An 18,395-nucleotide genomic window follows, 5' to 3' on the forward strand; every position below is an offset into this window, starting at 1 on the left:
CCGAGGTCTATCTTCCTTCTAGACGCTCATCCTTGGGGGCCATAGCACAGGCATTGACACCAGCTTGTGAGCGAGACCAATGTGCCCCCAATGTCGCTGTCCAGGGTTGCCCTATTGACCCCCCTTCGCTGCTCGAATTAGGGCAAAACATAGACAGGTTGGAGCATTCGGCCACGCTTCCCCCTAGTGGCACTGAGGGGGAGGACGGCTCAATTGCACCACCCTTACCTGTAACACCTATGCCCCCAAATAATGGTGCAACTCAGTTACCATTACCGCCAGCCCCTACCACAGTAAATCTAGATGGGGTGCCATCGATGCATAATTCAAGTAAGCAAAAGAAAAGGGACAAAAGTAAAAGGGGAGCCAATTCTAATAAGAGGCAGGTGAGACAGGCCGCGTTCTATAAACAATCAAAAAAGCCTTCTGGCCAGGGCGGGAATAATGCAATGGGGCTGGTCCCAGAGGATAATGCTGAGGTGGATGGGGATGCTGTAGCCTCACAAATGGGTTTAAATAACTGCACGCCCTCTAGTAATAGTATTGATAATGCCCCCACAGTTATCATCCCCATGACTATTGATTCCATTCTGGAGAGGGTAAATAGTCTTTTGATGCCCTTGCTGACTCATGTTAAGGGCTTGGGGGCTAGAATAGACAAACTGGAGCAATCAACCATAGATGGTTTTTACTCACTTAAAACTACCCTCAAACACCTAAAAAGAGTGAGCAACAGCCAGGATATTGGCCTAGAGGGGAGTGCGCCCCAGGTAGCTCTTCTACCTCCTTCGTCACCACAGGTAGACTCTAATTCCCCTACCAGGTCAAATAAGACTGAACCTAGCAGAGTGCGAGCCAAAGTCCCTAAAATTCCTACCCCACCTGTAGCGGGGCCCTATCCTAAGGGAATGACAACGTCCACAGGGGTTGCGAAATCTACATCTAAGCTAACTCCGCAAAGCCAGCCCTTGGCAAGTAAAGGTAATCCTAAAGATAGTCAAATACTTGGCAAACAAGACAAAACTAAGGGATCAGTGTCAGGAATGGTTGCCAAAACTGCCCCTTTAACTATAACCCCAGCTGTCACCAAAGTGGTCCGTCCTAAATTAGAACGGCAGATCCCCCCCATAAACCTCCCACCAGAGTGTCAACCCTTTGTTGCAGTACTGGTAAATGTTCCCCCACTGAAGGAAGGACAGCTGGAAAACCACCAGTCACTTAAAAATAAGTGCATCCACTGGCTAAAGTCAAACAAGCCTATTTCGACTGGTGTGGATGGGCTTATCTTAAGTGTCCGCAGGGTAGGGTGGATAGGGCAAGGGAAAAAAACACAGGAGGGGGACTGTGTAATAATAAACTTCCAAGAACCCAGAGTAGTGAGCTCCATCTGCGGCCCTATAAAAACCATGGATTCCCAAGGGGTTAAAGTAGTGGACTTATCTTTTTTCTACCCTAGGCAAATTGCCACGCCGCCTTGGGAAGGTCCTAAGACTCTTGGCTTTTGCCAAAATTTGGACCCACGAAGGGCTGGGGGTCCTGGTGCCAACAGGTTGAACCCGCAGGGCCCAGGAAGCTGTTGACTGCAGGAGGGCGACACGAGGGAAATTGTAGATACAGATATGGTATTAGATAATAGAATAGGCCCTAGGGTAGGGTCACTACCACGAACAGCTTCTCCCTCATTAGTAAGCGACAGTGGGTCGGTAGTCTCTCTGCCGACTCCTCTTGATTGTAATTTGCATGTTCCTTCTGTGAGGTCTCTGCCAGTAGTGCTCTTGCGACCAGCGATGCACCAACTGTGACGGACCAGGTCTTTAAGGTTCTCAGCTGGAATATCGCAGGGATTGCAAGAAAGTTGGCCCTTCCAGATTGGAATGCCTTGGTGGATGAGCATTCCTTATGCATTTTTCAAGAGACCTGGAGTTTGGAGCCGGTACATAGGGTGGGATTCTCTTCCCACTCTGTGCCTGCCCTATCCTCTGAATCAGGGAGAGGACGCCCTTCGGGTGGCCTGCTCATATGGGTAGCAGCTTCCCTAGACTGCAGAATAGAGGTGCCACCGACAGGCTCCCCGGACATTCAAAATATTATTTTAAGAGACCCTAGGGGACGAATTATACTGAATGTATACAATGTGTACGCTAGAGAAACTAAGGGCGGGAGGAAGTCCTCTGTATTATCTCTCCTGGAGTCCCTTTTGAACATAACCCCACACAAGTCATGTATCCTGGTCGCGGGAGACATGAATTGTACGTTCGAGCCTTTAGGCTCGGATGTTGCCCTAGACCAGGACGAGGAGGATGTTAGGCTAGGGATCCCAGTTTTAGAGATTCCACCCATCAAGAGATGGACAGAAGTGGCGCTACAACTATACTCCCTGACCCTTGAATCAAATCTAAGAGCAGTGAACGGGAGGACAACTTCAGATAGGGTGGGGGCACATACATATAATAGACCAGGACACACCTCCAGAATAGACTATATCTTACTGGAGGTGTGTCTCTGGAGCCATGCGAGGGATATGGTGGTGGTCCCATCGATTGATAGTGACCACAACCCACTTTCCTTATCCATGGTCCAGTGGTGGTGCTCTCTTAAAAAGGGTCCCCTTAATCCCGCAGTAGCTCCCCCTGACGAGTCTGTGGTCTCTCTCTGTGGTAGGCGCTTAAAATGGGCTAAACTGGTCCTCTCTGAGGAAAGAGTTGGAGAAATCTTAACCCTTTTAAATCAAGCTGAGTCAAATCTGGGGTCTCTCCCGACAGGGGTGGGTATGGCTAGTGGGGTCTTTGTCTCTTTAGTAGAGGCTTTGACCAATGTGTTTACTATCCCCTCTTGTAAGTTAGGAAACAAACGAGGAAAAAAGCAGGGTAATGGTTGGTACACGCAAACTTGTAGGGTACACAAAACAATGCTCGTAGAGGCAGTGAAACATAAATCCCACAGTGCTATACTGGAAGCAAGGAAGGCTTACAATAGATCCCTCAAAAGTGCTAGGATGGAGTGGGAAGAGAAATTTTGGGAGGACCTACTCCTTGCTAGCAAAAGTAAAGACTCAAGGGGCTTTTGGAACCTTGTAGGCTCCCGGAACATGCCCGAGGAAACTATGAGACCCTGTAGTATTCCAGCTCAAAGCTGGGTAAACCATTTTGGGGCTTTATATCTCCCGGCGGATGGGGAACTAAGTGACAGGGCGACCTTCCCAGTGGTATCTGGACCCCATACCTATAACCTCTTTACACCTTTAGAGATTGAAAAGGTAATAGGGTGGGTAGCCCCCCTCAAGGCAGCAGGCCCAGATGGTCTACCGGGGGATCTTATGCGGGCAAATCCAGTGGTATGGGGAAGGGTCATTGCAGCACTCCTCAATGACATTATGATGGGAGGGCCAGTGCCCGATTCCTGGAAGGGGGCGGTGGTGGTCCCGATTTATAAAAAAGGAAGCAGAGAAATGCCGGGAAACTACCGCCCAATAAGCCTTATAGACTCCACCCAAAAGATAGCAGGAAAAGCCATACTTGGGAGGATCCTTCATTGGGTGGAGGAAAATAAAATACTATCAGAGTTCCAGGCAGGCTTTCGGGCAGGAATGGGGACGATTGAGCAGGCGTTTAGGTTGGCACTCCTTGGGTGGAAGGTGGTGGAGCTAGGCAAGGGCAGCCTATACCTGGCTTTTATAGACCTGAGGACTGCCTTTGACCTAGTTCCCCGGGAGGAGTTATGGAGGGTGCTACATGGGCTGGGATTGCCGCCTTACATCCTGTCCCTTCTCATAAGCCTTCATGCACATACCTTTGCTCAGGTCCGCTGGGGAAGAAACGGAGAGCTAACAGAGAAAATTCCAGTGTCTAGGGCTGTGAGACAGGGATGCGTTTTGGCCCCCACCCTTTTTTCACTATATGTGAATGGGGTGGTGGAATATCTCCAGCAAGAACCAGCCGATGCCCCCTGTCTTGGAGGAGTGAGGATCCCCACCCTGCTCTTTGCGGATGACACGCTTCTGATATCAAAGACTCCGCAAGGCTTGCAGAAATTGCTAACTCGTTTCCAGGACTTTTGCGGTGCAAAAGGCTTAGTAATCAACGTGGACAAAACTAAGTTTCTAGTCCTAAATCCCCCAAGTAAATTAGGCCGCCCCCCCACTCTCAATTCTGTCGCCTTGGAGAAAGTATCCGAATTTGACTATCTTGGAATTCGGATCACGGACCGCATGAACTGGACGCCCCACATTGTTTAGATGGTATTGAACCATAAGAGAGCTGGAGGTGCCCTCCTGAGGGAATTCCGGGCATCACCAAGGAGGTCGCTTGCCCCAGTAATCGACATCTACAAGGCCAAGGTAGTAACATCAGCTTTGTATGGGGCCGAACTGTGGGGACATTGCTGTCTGGACTCCTTGGCATCAGCAGAGAGTAAGCTCTCGAAATTCCTAATCGCCATCCCACCAAGTACGCCAACAGTGCCTGTGCTGCTGGACACAGGATGTAAGAACATAAAAGACCAAGCCCGCCTTCGCCCACTCCTATTATGGGCACGCATCTGGAGGGGCGAAGAGTTAAAATCGTATGCTGAAGGGTTGGCTGAGATAATGAGCTTGGGCGGTTGGGCAAAAATCAAGTGGCTGAGAGACACCAAAAAACATTTGGAGGAACTGGGACTGGGGAATTGTTGGTTATCTAGATCGGCTCCACCAAAAGAGGCCCTGAAAAGATTATACTGGAATTGGGTTAAGGACCAGCTAGTTACAAACTCTGGACATTGTAAATCCACAGTTGCCTTTTTAACAGTAAAGGATACAGTGGTTTACGAGCCCTACCTGGACCTTATTACCCTTCCATTTGATCGAGCATTGTATTTTAAATTTAGAGTGGGCTCCCTCCCAGTCGGTGCACTGGTGTCTAAGTGGAAATCATGTGTTCACACGTCTCCTTTTTGTGCACGCTGTCCCACCAGGATAGAATCCATTACGCATATCCTGTTCGAGTGTCCCGACTATGCTAAATCTAGGAGTTTTTGGCTTAAACCCCTTTGTCGCAATATGGGCACGAGTAGTTATTTAGTAGCCCTGCGCATCCTAATGACGGACACTTCCCCCCCCCCCATTGTTTGTGGTGTAGCCAAATTTTTAAAGCAGTCTTGGCTGATCCGATGCAAGAGATTGTCAATTGTGGTTTAATTCATTTTTAGCTAATTTAACTTGACATCATATGTCTTTTTATCCTTTTTAAGGTACATTTAAATACTGTTTTTTAAAATAATGTCTTTTCTAGTTTTGTATTTACTGTATTTTGTGTACGCTTATAAGATATCTTGCATATCGAATAAAAGCTTCTTGACTGACTGAAGAAATCAAGAAGTGTACCCATGTACTGTTTGTTGGGTGAAAATCAATAAAACATATTAAAAAAATTTTTTTAAATGAAGAACTTCGTTAAATATTGAATTTCACAGGTAAGTAAAATGTTCACTCAAATGAGTCTTCACGTGTAATGCTTTCCTGTGGGGTAAAAGACAAATGCGGTGTACAGGTACTTGCAGTAGCTTTCTGGGGTACCATTCAGGACTGAAGGTGGTAGGGGGTATGGTCGAAAGTAGTACCAGCAATTAGAGTTTAACTGCCCTTGGGCGTCCGGGTGCAGAGGTGCTGTATGGGGTGGAGCTTTACTTGCAACTCAAAAGGAGTGGGGGCGGGACCTTAAAACCGGCCCACAGGGGGACTTGGGGCATGTCCTTGAGCTTCAAACGGGGGGCTCGGTGCACAAGGGTCTTGGGAGCATGGCAGCACAGGCAGTTCTCGGTAATTGGGGTGGAGGGGGGGTGTTTGGGTGCAGAGGGGTTTATCAGCTGGGCGGGTGCGTCACAGGGCCTTGCAGTTGTTGGTCTCACTGGATGAGGGTGCAAAAAATATAGACAGTTGGACCACTCTGGAAATGTGTCTCTGCGGTGCTGACGTCGCTAGATGGCTGCTCGGTCTCAGACTGCACTTAAACAGGCCTTGGTTGCTGAAAGGGTTCTTGTACTCCAGGTAGTGGTGCTGTGTGGCTTGGTTGTCCTGGCATCTTCACACTTGTTGGGGAGATAGGTCTGACCTTCTGGAACACAGAGACCTCTTCCTGGGCGGCTGCTGCGTTGGTATGACCTGGGAGCAGCAGTACGGTAAACAGGACTCTGCTGTTTTGGTGCCTGCAGACTGCAGCAGAGTTACGCCTCTACTCCAAGTGAAATTGCAGGCAGTTTTCGAAGGCTCAGCTGCAGGACAAGTCAGTTTTGTCACGATTGTTTAGACTGGTGTAGGCGGGCAGGGTTTAGCACCAAAAGTCCATAGCAAGATTCAGTCCTTGTTTTTGGTGCTCTTCTGGATCCGTCTTATGAGTTCCTGTATCAGGGATGCCACCTAAATACTCCATTTAGGAATGTTAAGCGGAGTGACAGGTGGTAACCAATAGGCTACTCACCTTTAGGGTGCCTACACCCCCTATATGAACCCCTGTGCCAGATCTCTTTCCCTAAACTGTACAATTATTTCCACAATTGGCAATACCTTTAGCACCCATCCCCACCGTAAATCCCTAGGAAGTGGTACCCCTGATACCTAATGCAGCATGCATTGTGCCACCCTAAGGGACCCCTCACTTAAGTCATACAGACTGTCATTTAAGGCTCTGTCTTATATAGGAAGATGGCTCTGTAGATACTACACCAAAGTAAGGTATAGTGTGCACAGAGTGCAGTAAAGCCCCAAAGGTAGGCACAGGTAAGAGTAGAGAATACCTTCCTCTCCATTTGTGGTGGTGTTGGGTGAGCAGTAAGGCTTTATCAGAGGGTAGTATTGGGCATTTATTGTACACACTCAGGCAAGAAATGTCACACACTCAGACTGAACCCAGACCAATTTTGTTTGTATAAAAATATTATTTAGTTATTTTATTTCTAGAACCAAGCTAGGCCTGGTGCAGGTAAGTGAAATAATGCTTTGCAAGATTCATGCAGTGAATTACTGTTGAATGCAGATTCAAATGCAGTTGGTTGATTCACAAGTAAGTCAATAATCAAATTACTTTTCAGTTACTTTGTAGATTACAATATGTTACTTCTTGAATTACTTTTTAAGTTACTTTTGCTAATCAGTGTGATATGCCGAGATATCAAACTGACATTTCCTGGACAAAAGGGAAGTAATTAAGTTTTTGTATATTTGCAGTTTTTTTAGGTTTCACACAAACCAACTCCATACTTAAAAGAATTTCCAAAGAAAAGCAGTCCATGCAATCCTATGGGAGGAAATGAAGTTATCAGCTTACAGGTAAGTACTTGGTTGTGGGAGTAGGGTTTCTGAGGTTAGAACCAGTGTCCCCCAGGGGTGAGGATGCACTATCTAAAAGCACTGTCAGTGGCACTAGGGTGGCCAGGTGCAGAGTGCGGAGGCCCAGTGTTATCCAGTGGGGGGATAGGGAGCCTCCGGTTGGTGGCTGCTAAAGAGCAGGCCACTAAGATGTGGGGGCAAAGCTCCTAGGGTTTAGCTCAGGGCAAATGGGGATCTGAGTTAGCTCACAAGGTGCACCCTCAGGGGCACAGAGTCAGCCGGGTGCAGGGTGCGAGTTTGGAATCAGGTTCCCTGTTGATTTTAATGGGGATTCTCTGATTACTTCAAACACCGCAGGCTCGGGGACTAAGATATTCTGGAGGCGACCACCGGTTGGAGAGGTAAGTTGGGATGCCTGGTGGTGGCAGCTGGTGAGCAGCCACTCAGCCTGGACACTAGACTTAGGTCGTTTTTCAGGGGAGATATGCAAGATGCCCGCTGAGTGCATTTTTCATTAAGTCCCACACTGGCATCTGTGTGGGTTTAATGTGCTGAGAAGTTTCATACCAAACGTCCCAGTTTTCAGTAAGGCTATTATGTTGCTGTGGAGTTTGTAATGACAAGCTCCCAGCACCATATATTCTTTATGGCATTACTGCACTTACAAGGTCTAAGAATTGACTTAGACACTGTAGGGGTACAGGGCTAATGCGCGTGTACTCTCACCACTGGTATAGTGCAGCCAGCTAAAGGGGTGGCTTACCTGTTCCAGGGCAGTGGATTTTAGGCATGGCACACAGATGTGTGCCATATCGACCCTTCAATTTGTTCTGAACCAAAACACACAGCCTGCAAAGGCAGTGTGTGAGTGTAAGGGTACAGAATGGGAAGGGTTCACGAAGGGGAAGCTTCAAAGGCTTGCCGCCTTTGTGAGCTTCCCCAGGCCACTTGCTGCTTTCAGCAACTGGTCCCCACTGGTTCTGACCGCCACTTTGGGCGGGAGAACAGGCGGGAAAAACAAGTGAGGAAGAGAGGTGTAGCCTCCTCTGCCAACTCCACCCTTCAGGTGGGGGAGGTGAGGTGAAGCACATCTCCCAGTCCCTGCCATCTTGCAGATCGGGGAACTCAGCCAACCAGGAACAGGCTCATGCCCCATCCCACTGGAGGGTGGCATAAGGGGTGTACCCACCCCAGGGAAGGGACCCATTGGTCCCTGCCTTTTACCTACCTGTAACACCTCTAATATTTAGGGGCACCCCTGAACCTTACTTCCTCAGACAAGCAGAAACTACAAGGCGAAGAAGGACCGAACAGCTGTGCAGCAGCTAACAAGAGGAAGATGCCCACTAACTTGGCCCCAGCCCTACCGGCCTGTCTCCACCTCGAACCTGCTCCTGCGAAATCTCGGTGTGTCCAGCAGTCTGCCACCTCGAAAACCCCGGAGGACTCGTCTGCCTTCAACCCCAAAGACCAGATTAGTTCATCTGCAAGCTCTGGCTACGGCCGGACACTGCAAATCCGCCCCACTATGCACCCGCCATCCTTGGCCCTAGCTTGAGTGGGCAAACACCACTAGGAGGTCACCCTGGCGTTCCTGACCCAAGATCCGGCGACCCGTGACCTGCCTCAAGCCCCCAGCCGACTCTGCAGCCTAAATCCAGAAGGTTCCTCTAACCCCGACCAGGAGCTGTTAAGAAGATCCGACCCCAAAAGGCACCCCTGCACCCAACGCCCCACGGCCTTGGGTGCTCAAACGGACTGTGCCTAACCAACCCCTAACTTCACAACTTACCTCTCGAAGTAGTGGTCACAGCCAGAAGAACTTCGTCCCCAAGACTGCAGTGTCTTTGCAAAGCCGAGGCTCCCTGTTGAAAACAGGGCATCTGACGTCGAAACAGCACTCACTCTGCCGCCCTAGTGCTGCTGAGGAGGCACCTTTAGTGCTACTTTGTTTCCCCATTTGCCCTGAGCTAAAGTCCAGGAGTTTTGCTCCCACAACCAAGTGGTCTGCTCATCGGCAGCCACCAACGGAGTCCCTCTAACCCCAATGGATAACATTGGGCCTCAGCACTCTGCAACGGCCGTCCTAGTGTCGCTGAGGTTGTAACAAGAGTGCAGCATTGACCCTGTGGGACCCCTGAGCCTACCCCCAGAACCTCAACTCCCACTACCAAATACTTACCTCAAAACCAATAACACTATTTTCCTCCACAGGATAACTGACTGTTTTTCTTGGGAAAGTTTTAAGTGTGGAGTTTAAAAACCTAAAGAAATTCTTTAAAATTGCACGAACTAACAAAAACGATTTTGATACAGGAAATGTCCCAGAGTAGTATCCAGGTATACTACTCGAAGTAAGAAAAGTAATCGCAAAAGTAACTTGCCTGTAATTTTACTGAAAAGCCCAATTAAGTCTATGTACTGTATTTACAAAGTATTGCATTTCAGTACTGTAAAGTATCTATTGCTTACCTGTGCCAGGCATACTTGGTTCTAGAAAATAGAATAACTAAAAGAATATTTTCATGCAAAAACAACTGGTCTGAAGTTCAGTCTGAGTGTGTGAATTAATTTGCTGACTGAGTGTGTACAACAAATGCTTAACACTGTTCTCTGATACTGCTCGACCACACTACTACAAATAGACTGAGTTGATATCTAACTTCACCTCTTCCTACCTTTAGGGTTCAACTGGACTCTGTGCACACTGGCACTGGGAACCACTCGCAGTAGCTGGCCGCCTTATGCATTTAAAATAACATTACATAACACATTATACCTTACTTTGGTATAGTTTATACAGAGCCAGCTTCCTACAAAAACATGCTAAAACAATGATTCAAAAAGTTTGTTCAAAGTTTAAATCATGTCTTATTGATAACATAGAATGTAACAAAAATCATTTTAACACTTTTTATTATTACTTTTCAACATGCTGTACAGCACCCATGCTGCTCTACAGCATAGGTTAAAGACATTGGCAAAGCCAATTGCTCGGGCTAAACACTTATAAGGTCCCAAAAGCGAAACCTATGGGCAATGAAAGTGCTTGTTAACTTTTATATGACTCCCAGGCTTTTTTGCTGGAGTCATTTGGTGTTTAATTCATGCTTGAAGGCTGTTTTCCATTGGAAGCGGCACAGTAATCTTTAGTTTAATGCCAATAAAATGGAGATGCTCTTATTTGGCTTGCCTACCTCCGTATGGGATGGTGAATACTGGTCCAGTCATGTTTCTGCCTCTCCAGCCCCTGCCTCTACAGTGCGCTATCTAAAGGTGAAATGTGATAATGTTAGTTTTCAACCTCCGGTATCTGGTGTAAGGGTCTCTTACTTTGGACTTCTGAAATATTTTTTTTTTTTTTAGTGTACCTCTTTCTATTTGAGACTCAGAAATGAGTTCCTCATTGTCTCCTCTCCTTGCGGTTAGATTACAGAAATGCGCTCTATTGGGGCCTCCCAGCTGAAGAGGCTTCAGTTAGTCCAGAATGCCACTGCTCTGTTTCTTCTGAAGAACCCTAGAGGGCGCATATGCGTCACCCTCATCTTGAGAAGCTGCATTGGCTGTCCGTTAAGGAAAGTATTCAATTTAAAGGTCATCATTTGGTTCATAGAGCATTCTATCAGTTCGGCCCAGCATATATTACTAACAGTCTAACCCCATACCATCCAATGAGATGTCTGTCTGTCTGATGCCCTGCTGTTCGTGGTCCTTCGTTTTAAAAAGTAAAGATGGAGTGGCATATTCTATTTATATCTGGCAGAAACTTCTTGGAATGCCCTCGTTGTTCATAAAAGTACTTTGAAAAATGAACTCATCTTTAAGTGTAATTGAAAACTTGGCTGTTTTGTGCTGCTAATGCGTAGGTGCTTTTCTGGTTAATGGGTCATTTAGTCTGTTTTTAGAGCCGGGACTCTTCTGGAGTAGCCGTGCGCTCTATTAAACTTTTGTCATTTAATGCCTTGTGTTTTGTTTCAACATTTTTATTCCTCAATTTTAGACATGGATAAAGAAGATGCACTGATATGCTTTGAGGAACATATCAGAGCTTTGGAAAAAGAAGAGGAAGAGGAAAAACAAAGGGGTTTACTACGTGAAAGGCGAAGGCAACGTAAAAACAGAGAATCCTTTCAGGTGAGGTGCAATTTGGAGTTGCAGTAGTTTGTGATACAGTTTTATGCATACCCGCATGTTGAAATGAACCTGGACTTTGATATCCATAGAAAATGGTGTTTCTTCAAAAAGTTGTAGTTATTAAATGTAATTTTACTGCAGTCAGAATCCACATAGTCTACTATTGAAAAGTGCATTGAAAGTCTGACGTTCTTGGCATGGTGGCTTTCTCCATGTGGTCCAAGATATCTGTATCCATTAAATTCAAATTGCTGTGCCCACCTCAATACTTTCCCCGTTTAGGGATACATGCTGTTATTAAATTACAAAAGCTGAAATTGAGGGTCACATTTTCTCCACTTTCTTCCTGACCATGGGCCTCATACAGTTTTGTAGCATGAATCTTTCTGGATTCACTATGCAGTGCATTAATTCGCCATTTAGTGGTTGGGTCCGGAATTGTAGTATTTCTTTTCCTTTTTTTTTCGTGGCCCAGCTGGAAGCTCCCACCTTTGGTCGCCGTCTTTAGATTCTGTTTTCCACTGTTGGGTCTGGATCGACAGTGAAGGAGCTCCAAAAACTTTGGAGAGAAAACTCAACAAACACATCGAAAGATCACCGGAGAAGATACCGGATTACAAGTTGAGTACAGAGGTTGACAAAAGAGGAGGGAACATCGAAAACGTTGACGTTTCATTAGAGAATGCGCTACCAGGGGGCTCCGTTGGCGCAGTGAGGGACACAACTTCATTTAAATTCTGCGCAAACTGCCACCACAAGCATGTGCAAAAAGACCAACACCCAGTTTGCAATCTCTGCCTGCCGCTCAACCATCGAAGCGAGGACTGTAATGCCTGCGCGGCATTCACCTCGAAGACCCTCAGAGTAAGAGAGAGGCAAAGAAGAGCAAACTACAGCATATAGGGGCCACCTCCATCGCTCCGAGTTTTTGGACTCTCCAGTGGAGAGGAAGACAACATCGCTGGAGGACGCCATAGCCGTCGAGGTCGAAAAGAAAATACAGACGGAGGTAAGAGTCGTCAAACCCCAAACACTCCACTGATATTCGCATAAGTGAGTCAAAGTCCTTGAAGGGAGCATTTCCGTTGAAGCACTCGACGTCTGCAACTGCATCCAAGGACAAACAGCCCGTCAGTTCCTTTGAAAAGGACTCCCAGATGGCGAAATCACAAGAAAAGGGAAAGGCGTTGAAAAGCAGCCACGAAACGGAGGCCTCGACATTGAAAACGAAGGCCTAAAGCGGGTATGACGTCGACAACCGCGAAGAGAAAAGCCGAAACCCTCGAGGCCGAAATAGCAAGCCTCTTGCAACGCAAGAAAGACTTCGACGAAAAAATGAAATTTTACAGCATTCTGTCGAAAACCATGCCCCAAGCCGAAAAGTGCGTTGAGGAAATTCTGCCACCGACCACACCAGAACCAGGAGAGGAAGAGGAAGAGCTGTACTACAGCTATGCTGAAGAGGACAAGCTAACTTACCAGGGCTCGACATTCTCGGAGGCTCAGAACTTGCAGTGGCAAGATCTCGACGCCGACTCACCGGAAGAGGGTGTAGAATCATATCCTTCGAGGCCTTCGCCGCCGGACGACATAGGGATCTACAATCAGGTCATCAAAAGAGCTGCAGACACATATGGAGTGCAGCTAGAGGAAGGAAAACCCCAATCCTGGTTCTTCTTGGAGACATTGTTGCCATCACAGACTAGAAGACAGTTCCTGCCCATGCTCCCACTTGTGCTGGACCAGGGGAAGGAGGCCTTCAAAGAATCTGCTATGTATAAAGCAGTAACCCCAATAGCAGAGAAGAAATATAAACATTCTTCAAAGGACCCCATGTACATTAGGGGATCAGTACCAGCCGCCTCAATCATCACATGCACGGCTAGAAAAAGGGCAAATATACCCACAAACACTGGTCCACCTCCAGATAAGGAAGGCAGGAGGATGGACCTAATGGGTAGGAAAATGGAAAGAAGTGTGGCGATACAATGGCGCATCGCCAATCCCAATGCGCTCATCAACAGACATGCATACCAACACTGGAAAGAAGTAGGCGTACACCTAAAACACCTGCCAGAGCAATACCAGAGAAGGGCGAGCCACCTGGTAGAAGAAGGAAAAAACATGGCAAATACATGTTTGAAGTCTGCCCTAGACACAGCTGAGACATCAAGCAGGCAGGCGATGCTTGAAATAACAGAAAGGAGGCATGCCTGGCTAAGGATCTCTGGCTTCAAGAATGAAGTTCAGAACAACATCCTCAACACACCCTTCAACGGGGACCAGCTGTTCGGCACACCAGTTGATGACAAACTGAATCAACTCAAAAAGGACAATGAAGCTGCTAGGTCCATGGGGGCGCTGCAGTTCAGGGGTATGAAAAGAGGGACACCATCAAGGAGGCCAACGTGTAGGGGGAACCGCCAACCTGTCGCACCACACCAAATATTCCAACCAGGATATCAAGGAGGTAACCAGGGACAACAACAGGGACAGCAACAACAAAACTGGCAGTAACAGCCACGAGGACAATCCTTTCGAGGGCACGCCCAAGGAAGGAGAAACGGACAGAGAGGGAGTCAACAACCCTCATCCAAGTGACTCCTCAGTAGGACCAATGCACACCCAGCCAATATCTCTTGGGGTGCGGAAGGAGTCAACACAAAGACAAAATCAACAACAGTTCCTCCAGCTCACAACATCAGTAGGAGGCAGGATAAACACTTCCTCCAGGATTGGAGAAAGACAACATCAGACAATAACAGATAATAAACCTCATACAATACGGTTACTGTATAGAAGTAGAAAAACCACCTCCAAACAAATCCAGGAGGCAGAGTACACTCAGCAAAGGAGCGTACACATTTGCTGCAGGAATCACAAGAACTTCTAAAGAAAAGAGCCATAGAAATAGTACCATACAAAGAACGGAACAAGGGGGTCTACTCCACCTACTTCCTCATACCAAAAGTAGACTGAACCCTACGGCCAAATCTAGATCTAAGATTTTTTAACAGGTTCATAAAAACTCAAAGGATTAAGATGACATCACTCCAAGAGGTCATATCACAGCTACAAGGAGATTACATGGCAACTATCGACTTAAAGGACTCTTACTTGCACATCCCCATCAACAGCAAACACAAAGCTCTCATGAGGTTTATGATCATCAAGGCTCACTACCAGTTCACAGTGCTGGCATTCGGACTCAAATCCGCTCCAAGGGTTTTCACAAAAAGCTTGGCAGCAGTAGCTGCACACTTAAGGAAGCAATGGATACATGTATACCCGTACCTAGACGACTGGATGGTAAAGGCAGGTTTCAATCCATTGGGGAAATCATCAATACAACCAGAACAAGTAAAGATATTCTTAGGTGCAGAGATCAACATCATACAGAGCAAAGTGATTCCAAGTGCAAAGAGAACTTTGGCAATATTGAAGGAGACACGTCTGTACCAAAAGGGGCAATTTTCTGACAGTGAGAACAGTCAGCAAACTGATGGGAATGATGGCGTCCTGCATACATTTGGTCCCAAATATCTGCCTACGCATGAGACCATTCCAAGAATGAATCCAGCAACAATGGTCACAAGCAACAGGCAGTTTGGAGGATCTAGTGGTTGTCACGAAAGCAGTACAGCACGAAATAGCGTGGTGGAACAAAAAGAACATAACACAAGGGAAACCCTTCACACAACCAACTCCAACAGTGGCTATCACAACAGATGCCTCCCAGATGGGGTGGGGAGCTCACCCAAACAACCTCAAAGTAAGGGGATTGTGGTCACAAAAGGAAGCGATAAAGCACATCAATTACCTAGAACTGAAGCCCGTGTTCCTAGCCTTGAAAGCCTTTCAAGAACAACTGTACGGACACAGGGTACTAATCCAAACGGACAATACAACCACCATGTTCTACATTAACAAGCAAGGAGGGGCACAGCCAGTGACACTATCAGTGCTAGCACAAGAAATATGGAGATGGGCAATTCCAAGACAAATCGACGTATTAGCAATACATCTACCAGGGAAGGACAATGTGGAAGCAGACAGACGTCTGCATCCTGCGAATGGGAAATCAATAACCAAAAAAACAAAAAATATTCCACAAATGGGGCACTCCGCAAATAGACACCAAAATGCCAAAACTTCGCATCCAGTCTACCGTGCAAACAGCCCCTAAGGAATGCGCTATGGATAAGCTGGTCAGGGACATTTGCCTACGCTTTTCCACCGATACCACTGCTACACAGGGTACTAAACAATTGCAGATTCAGCAACATGATGTTAATACTAATAGCACCTCAGTGGGCCAGACAAACCTGGTTCTCACAGATCATGGAGATGGCACAAGCGCCAGCACTCAGGTTCCCCACAAGAAAGGACCTGTTAACGATGCAGAACGGAAGAGTACTACACCCAGAGCCATAGAGCCTCAGCCTTGCAGCATGGCTCCTGAAGACCTAGAGTTTGCACACCTCAAACTACCGGCAAGCACAATGGCGGTACTCGGAGAGGCGAGGAGACCTACCACAAGAAAGTGTTACGTAGCAAAGTGGAAAATATTCTCTGAATGGTGCATTAGGGACAAACTACAAAGGAAAATTACAAAGGAATCAACAATACTAAAATACTTAACGCATATACTACAAAATAAACGAACCTACACATCTATAAGGGTGCACTTAGCAGCGATAGTGGCTTACACAAGAGGAGAAACGGGACAACGTTTCTTCACTTTCTAAGTAGTAAAGAGCTTTATAGAAGGGGCAAAGAGAATTGCACCTCCAAACAGAATGCCAGCTGCAGCATGGAACCTCAACGTAGTGCTAACTCAATTAACGAAGTCACCATTTGAGCCTATTAACAGAGCAACATTGCTCATGCTCACGCTAAAGACAGCCTTCTTAGTAGCTATCACATTGCTACAAAGAGTGAACGAATTACAAGCGCTAACACTACAAGAGCCCTACCTACAAATACACAATGATAGGATTGTAATGAGAGCAGACCCACATTTCATGGCAAAGGTTTTGTCACGGTTCCACATCAATCAGACAATTCAAATACCAAGTTTTGCAGCGTGAATCTTTCTGGATTCACTATGCGGTGCATATTCCGCAATCTGGTGGTTGGGTCCGAAATCGTAGTCTTTTTTCTCTTTTTTTTTTTTTTTTTTTTTGTCGTAGCCCAGGTGGGCGTCGACGTCCCACCATTTGGTGTCCCTTCGGTGACGTCGGCGTGCTTCCGGCGGAAGCTACCACCCTTGGGCGCCATCTTCAGATTCTTTTTTCCGCCGTTGGGTCTGGATCGTCGCGTGAAGCTCCAGAAGTTTTGGAGGAGGAAAGAAGAAAATACAGCAAAAAATTCACAGGTGAAGACCTAAGAACATCGACAGAAGAGGACCTTTAGAGAGGAGACGACGAAGAAAGGAGAGAACTTCGAAATCTTTGACCTCCTTGAAGGAATGCGCACACAGGGGGCCCCCTGAGCGCAGGGATGTACAAGACGCCGTTTAAATTCTGCAAGAACTGCCACCACAAGTTCGCACAGAAGGACCAGCACCCAGTCTGCAACATCTGCCTGCCGATCAACCACGAAAGCAGAGACTGCAACGCCTGCTCCGTCTTCAAGCCGAAGACACTCCGAATTCGAGAAGGACAGAGGACAGCTCACCACACGATGCAGGGCAAGGGCCAAGCCCCGACGCTCTATGAACTTGGCCTCTCCACCGACGATGAGGACAACATCGCCGAAGGACCAGATGACTTCACGGTCGCTGAGACCGATAAGAGTACGCCTGATAAGGTAGGAGAGTCTACGACCCCGAAAACTCCCACACAGGGCCTCGAAAACCTGAGGCAGACTCTCGAAAGTCAGAGTACAGAGCCTCGAAAGGAGCACCGGCGCCGAGCAAATCGACGACCGAAGCTGCATCCTCCGAAAAAGAGCCCAGCTGATCCTCCGAGAAGGACTCCCAGAGGCAGAAGACCAGCGAAAAGCAAAGGTCATCGAAGCAAGCCCCCGAAAAAGGGCTTTCGACTTCGACGTCTAAAGAAAAAGAGCCGAAGAAAAATTCGTCGACGACGACGCCGAAAAGGGCGGCCGAAACGCTCGACGACGAACAGGCCGCAGAAATGCAGAGAAAAAAGAGAAGGCTCAAGGCAGAAATGGAGAACATCCTTAAGAGAAAGAAGGACTTCGACGAAAAAATGAAAAGTTACAAGATCCCCCCGAAGCCGGCACCGACCGTCGCTGAGGTACAGGAGATCGAAGAGTTCGACATCGAAGAGCCGCCGAAATCTCCGGAACCATCGGAGCACGAAGAGGAGGAGGACCTCTACTACACAGAGGGGGATTACGGGGAACAGCAGTCAAGCTACGGTTCAGGTTCCTCGACGGCCCAAGACCAGGAATGGCAGGACATCGAGACCGAAAACCCAGAGGAGGCGGTAGAAACTTACCCCTCGAGGCCTTCGCCACCGGATGACATTGGGGCATACAATGAGGTGGTAAGAAAGGCGGCAACAGCTTATGGAATTAAGCTGGAAGAGGAGAAGCCAAAAGCAGACTTCCTGCTCGAGACACTGCTCCCCATACAGACAAGGAGCCAGTTCTGCCCATGCTCAAGAATATCACGGCCCAGGGAAAGGAGGCCTTCAAGGACCCGGCTAATGCAGATCTGTAACGCCGAGGACCGAGAAGAAGTACAAATTCTCCTCCGAAGACCCAGCTTACATCAAGGGTTCCGTCACAGCGGATTCTATCATCGCTGCAACGGCCAGGAAAAGGGCAAACGTCCCAACAACGTCCGGACCCCCACCTGACAAAGAAAGCAGGAGGATGGACCTAACGGGCAGGAAGATTGAGAGGAACGCTGCAACGCACTGGCGGATGGCGAATTCCAGCGCCCTCCTGAATAGGCATCAATACCAGCACTGGGAGGAGATGGGACAGT

General features: G+C 47.6%; 1 protein-coding gene across 4 annotated transcripts in view; it reads left to right on the forward strand.

Moving 5' to 3' along the window:
• PRPF40A (pre-mRNA processing factor 40A) overlaps positions 1–18,395 on the forward strand; it is an 879,874-nt gene that overhangs the window by 411,895 nt on the left and 449,584 nt on the right. For all 4 annotated transcript variants that reach the window (XM_078681728.1, XM_078681731.1, XM_078681729.1 and 1 more), the window contains exon 17: positions 11,301–11,434. In XM_078681728.1, coding sequence (XP_078537854.1) covers positions 11,301–11,434 — 134 coding nt within the window. The remainder of the gene's footprint in view (positions 1–11,300; positions 11,435–18,395) is intronic.

The sequence above is a fragment of the Lissotriton helveticus genome, chromosome 3_1 (assembly GCF_964261635.1).
Source record: "Lissotriton helveticus chromosome 3_1, aLisHel1.1, whole genome shotgun sequence".
Lineage (NCBI taxonomy): Eukaryota > Metazoa > Chordata > Amphibia > Caudata > Salamandridae > Lissotriton > Lissotriton helveticus.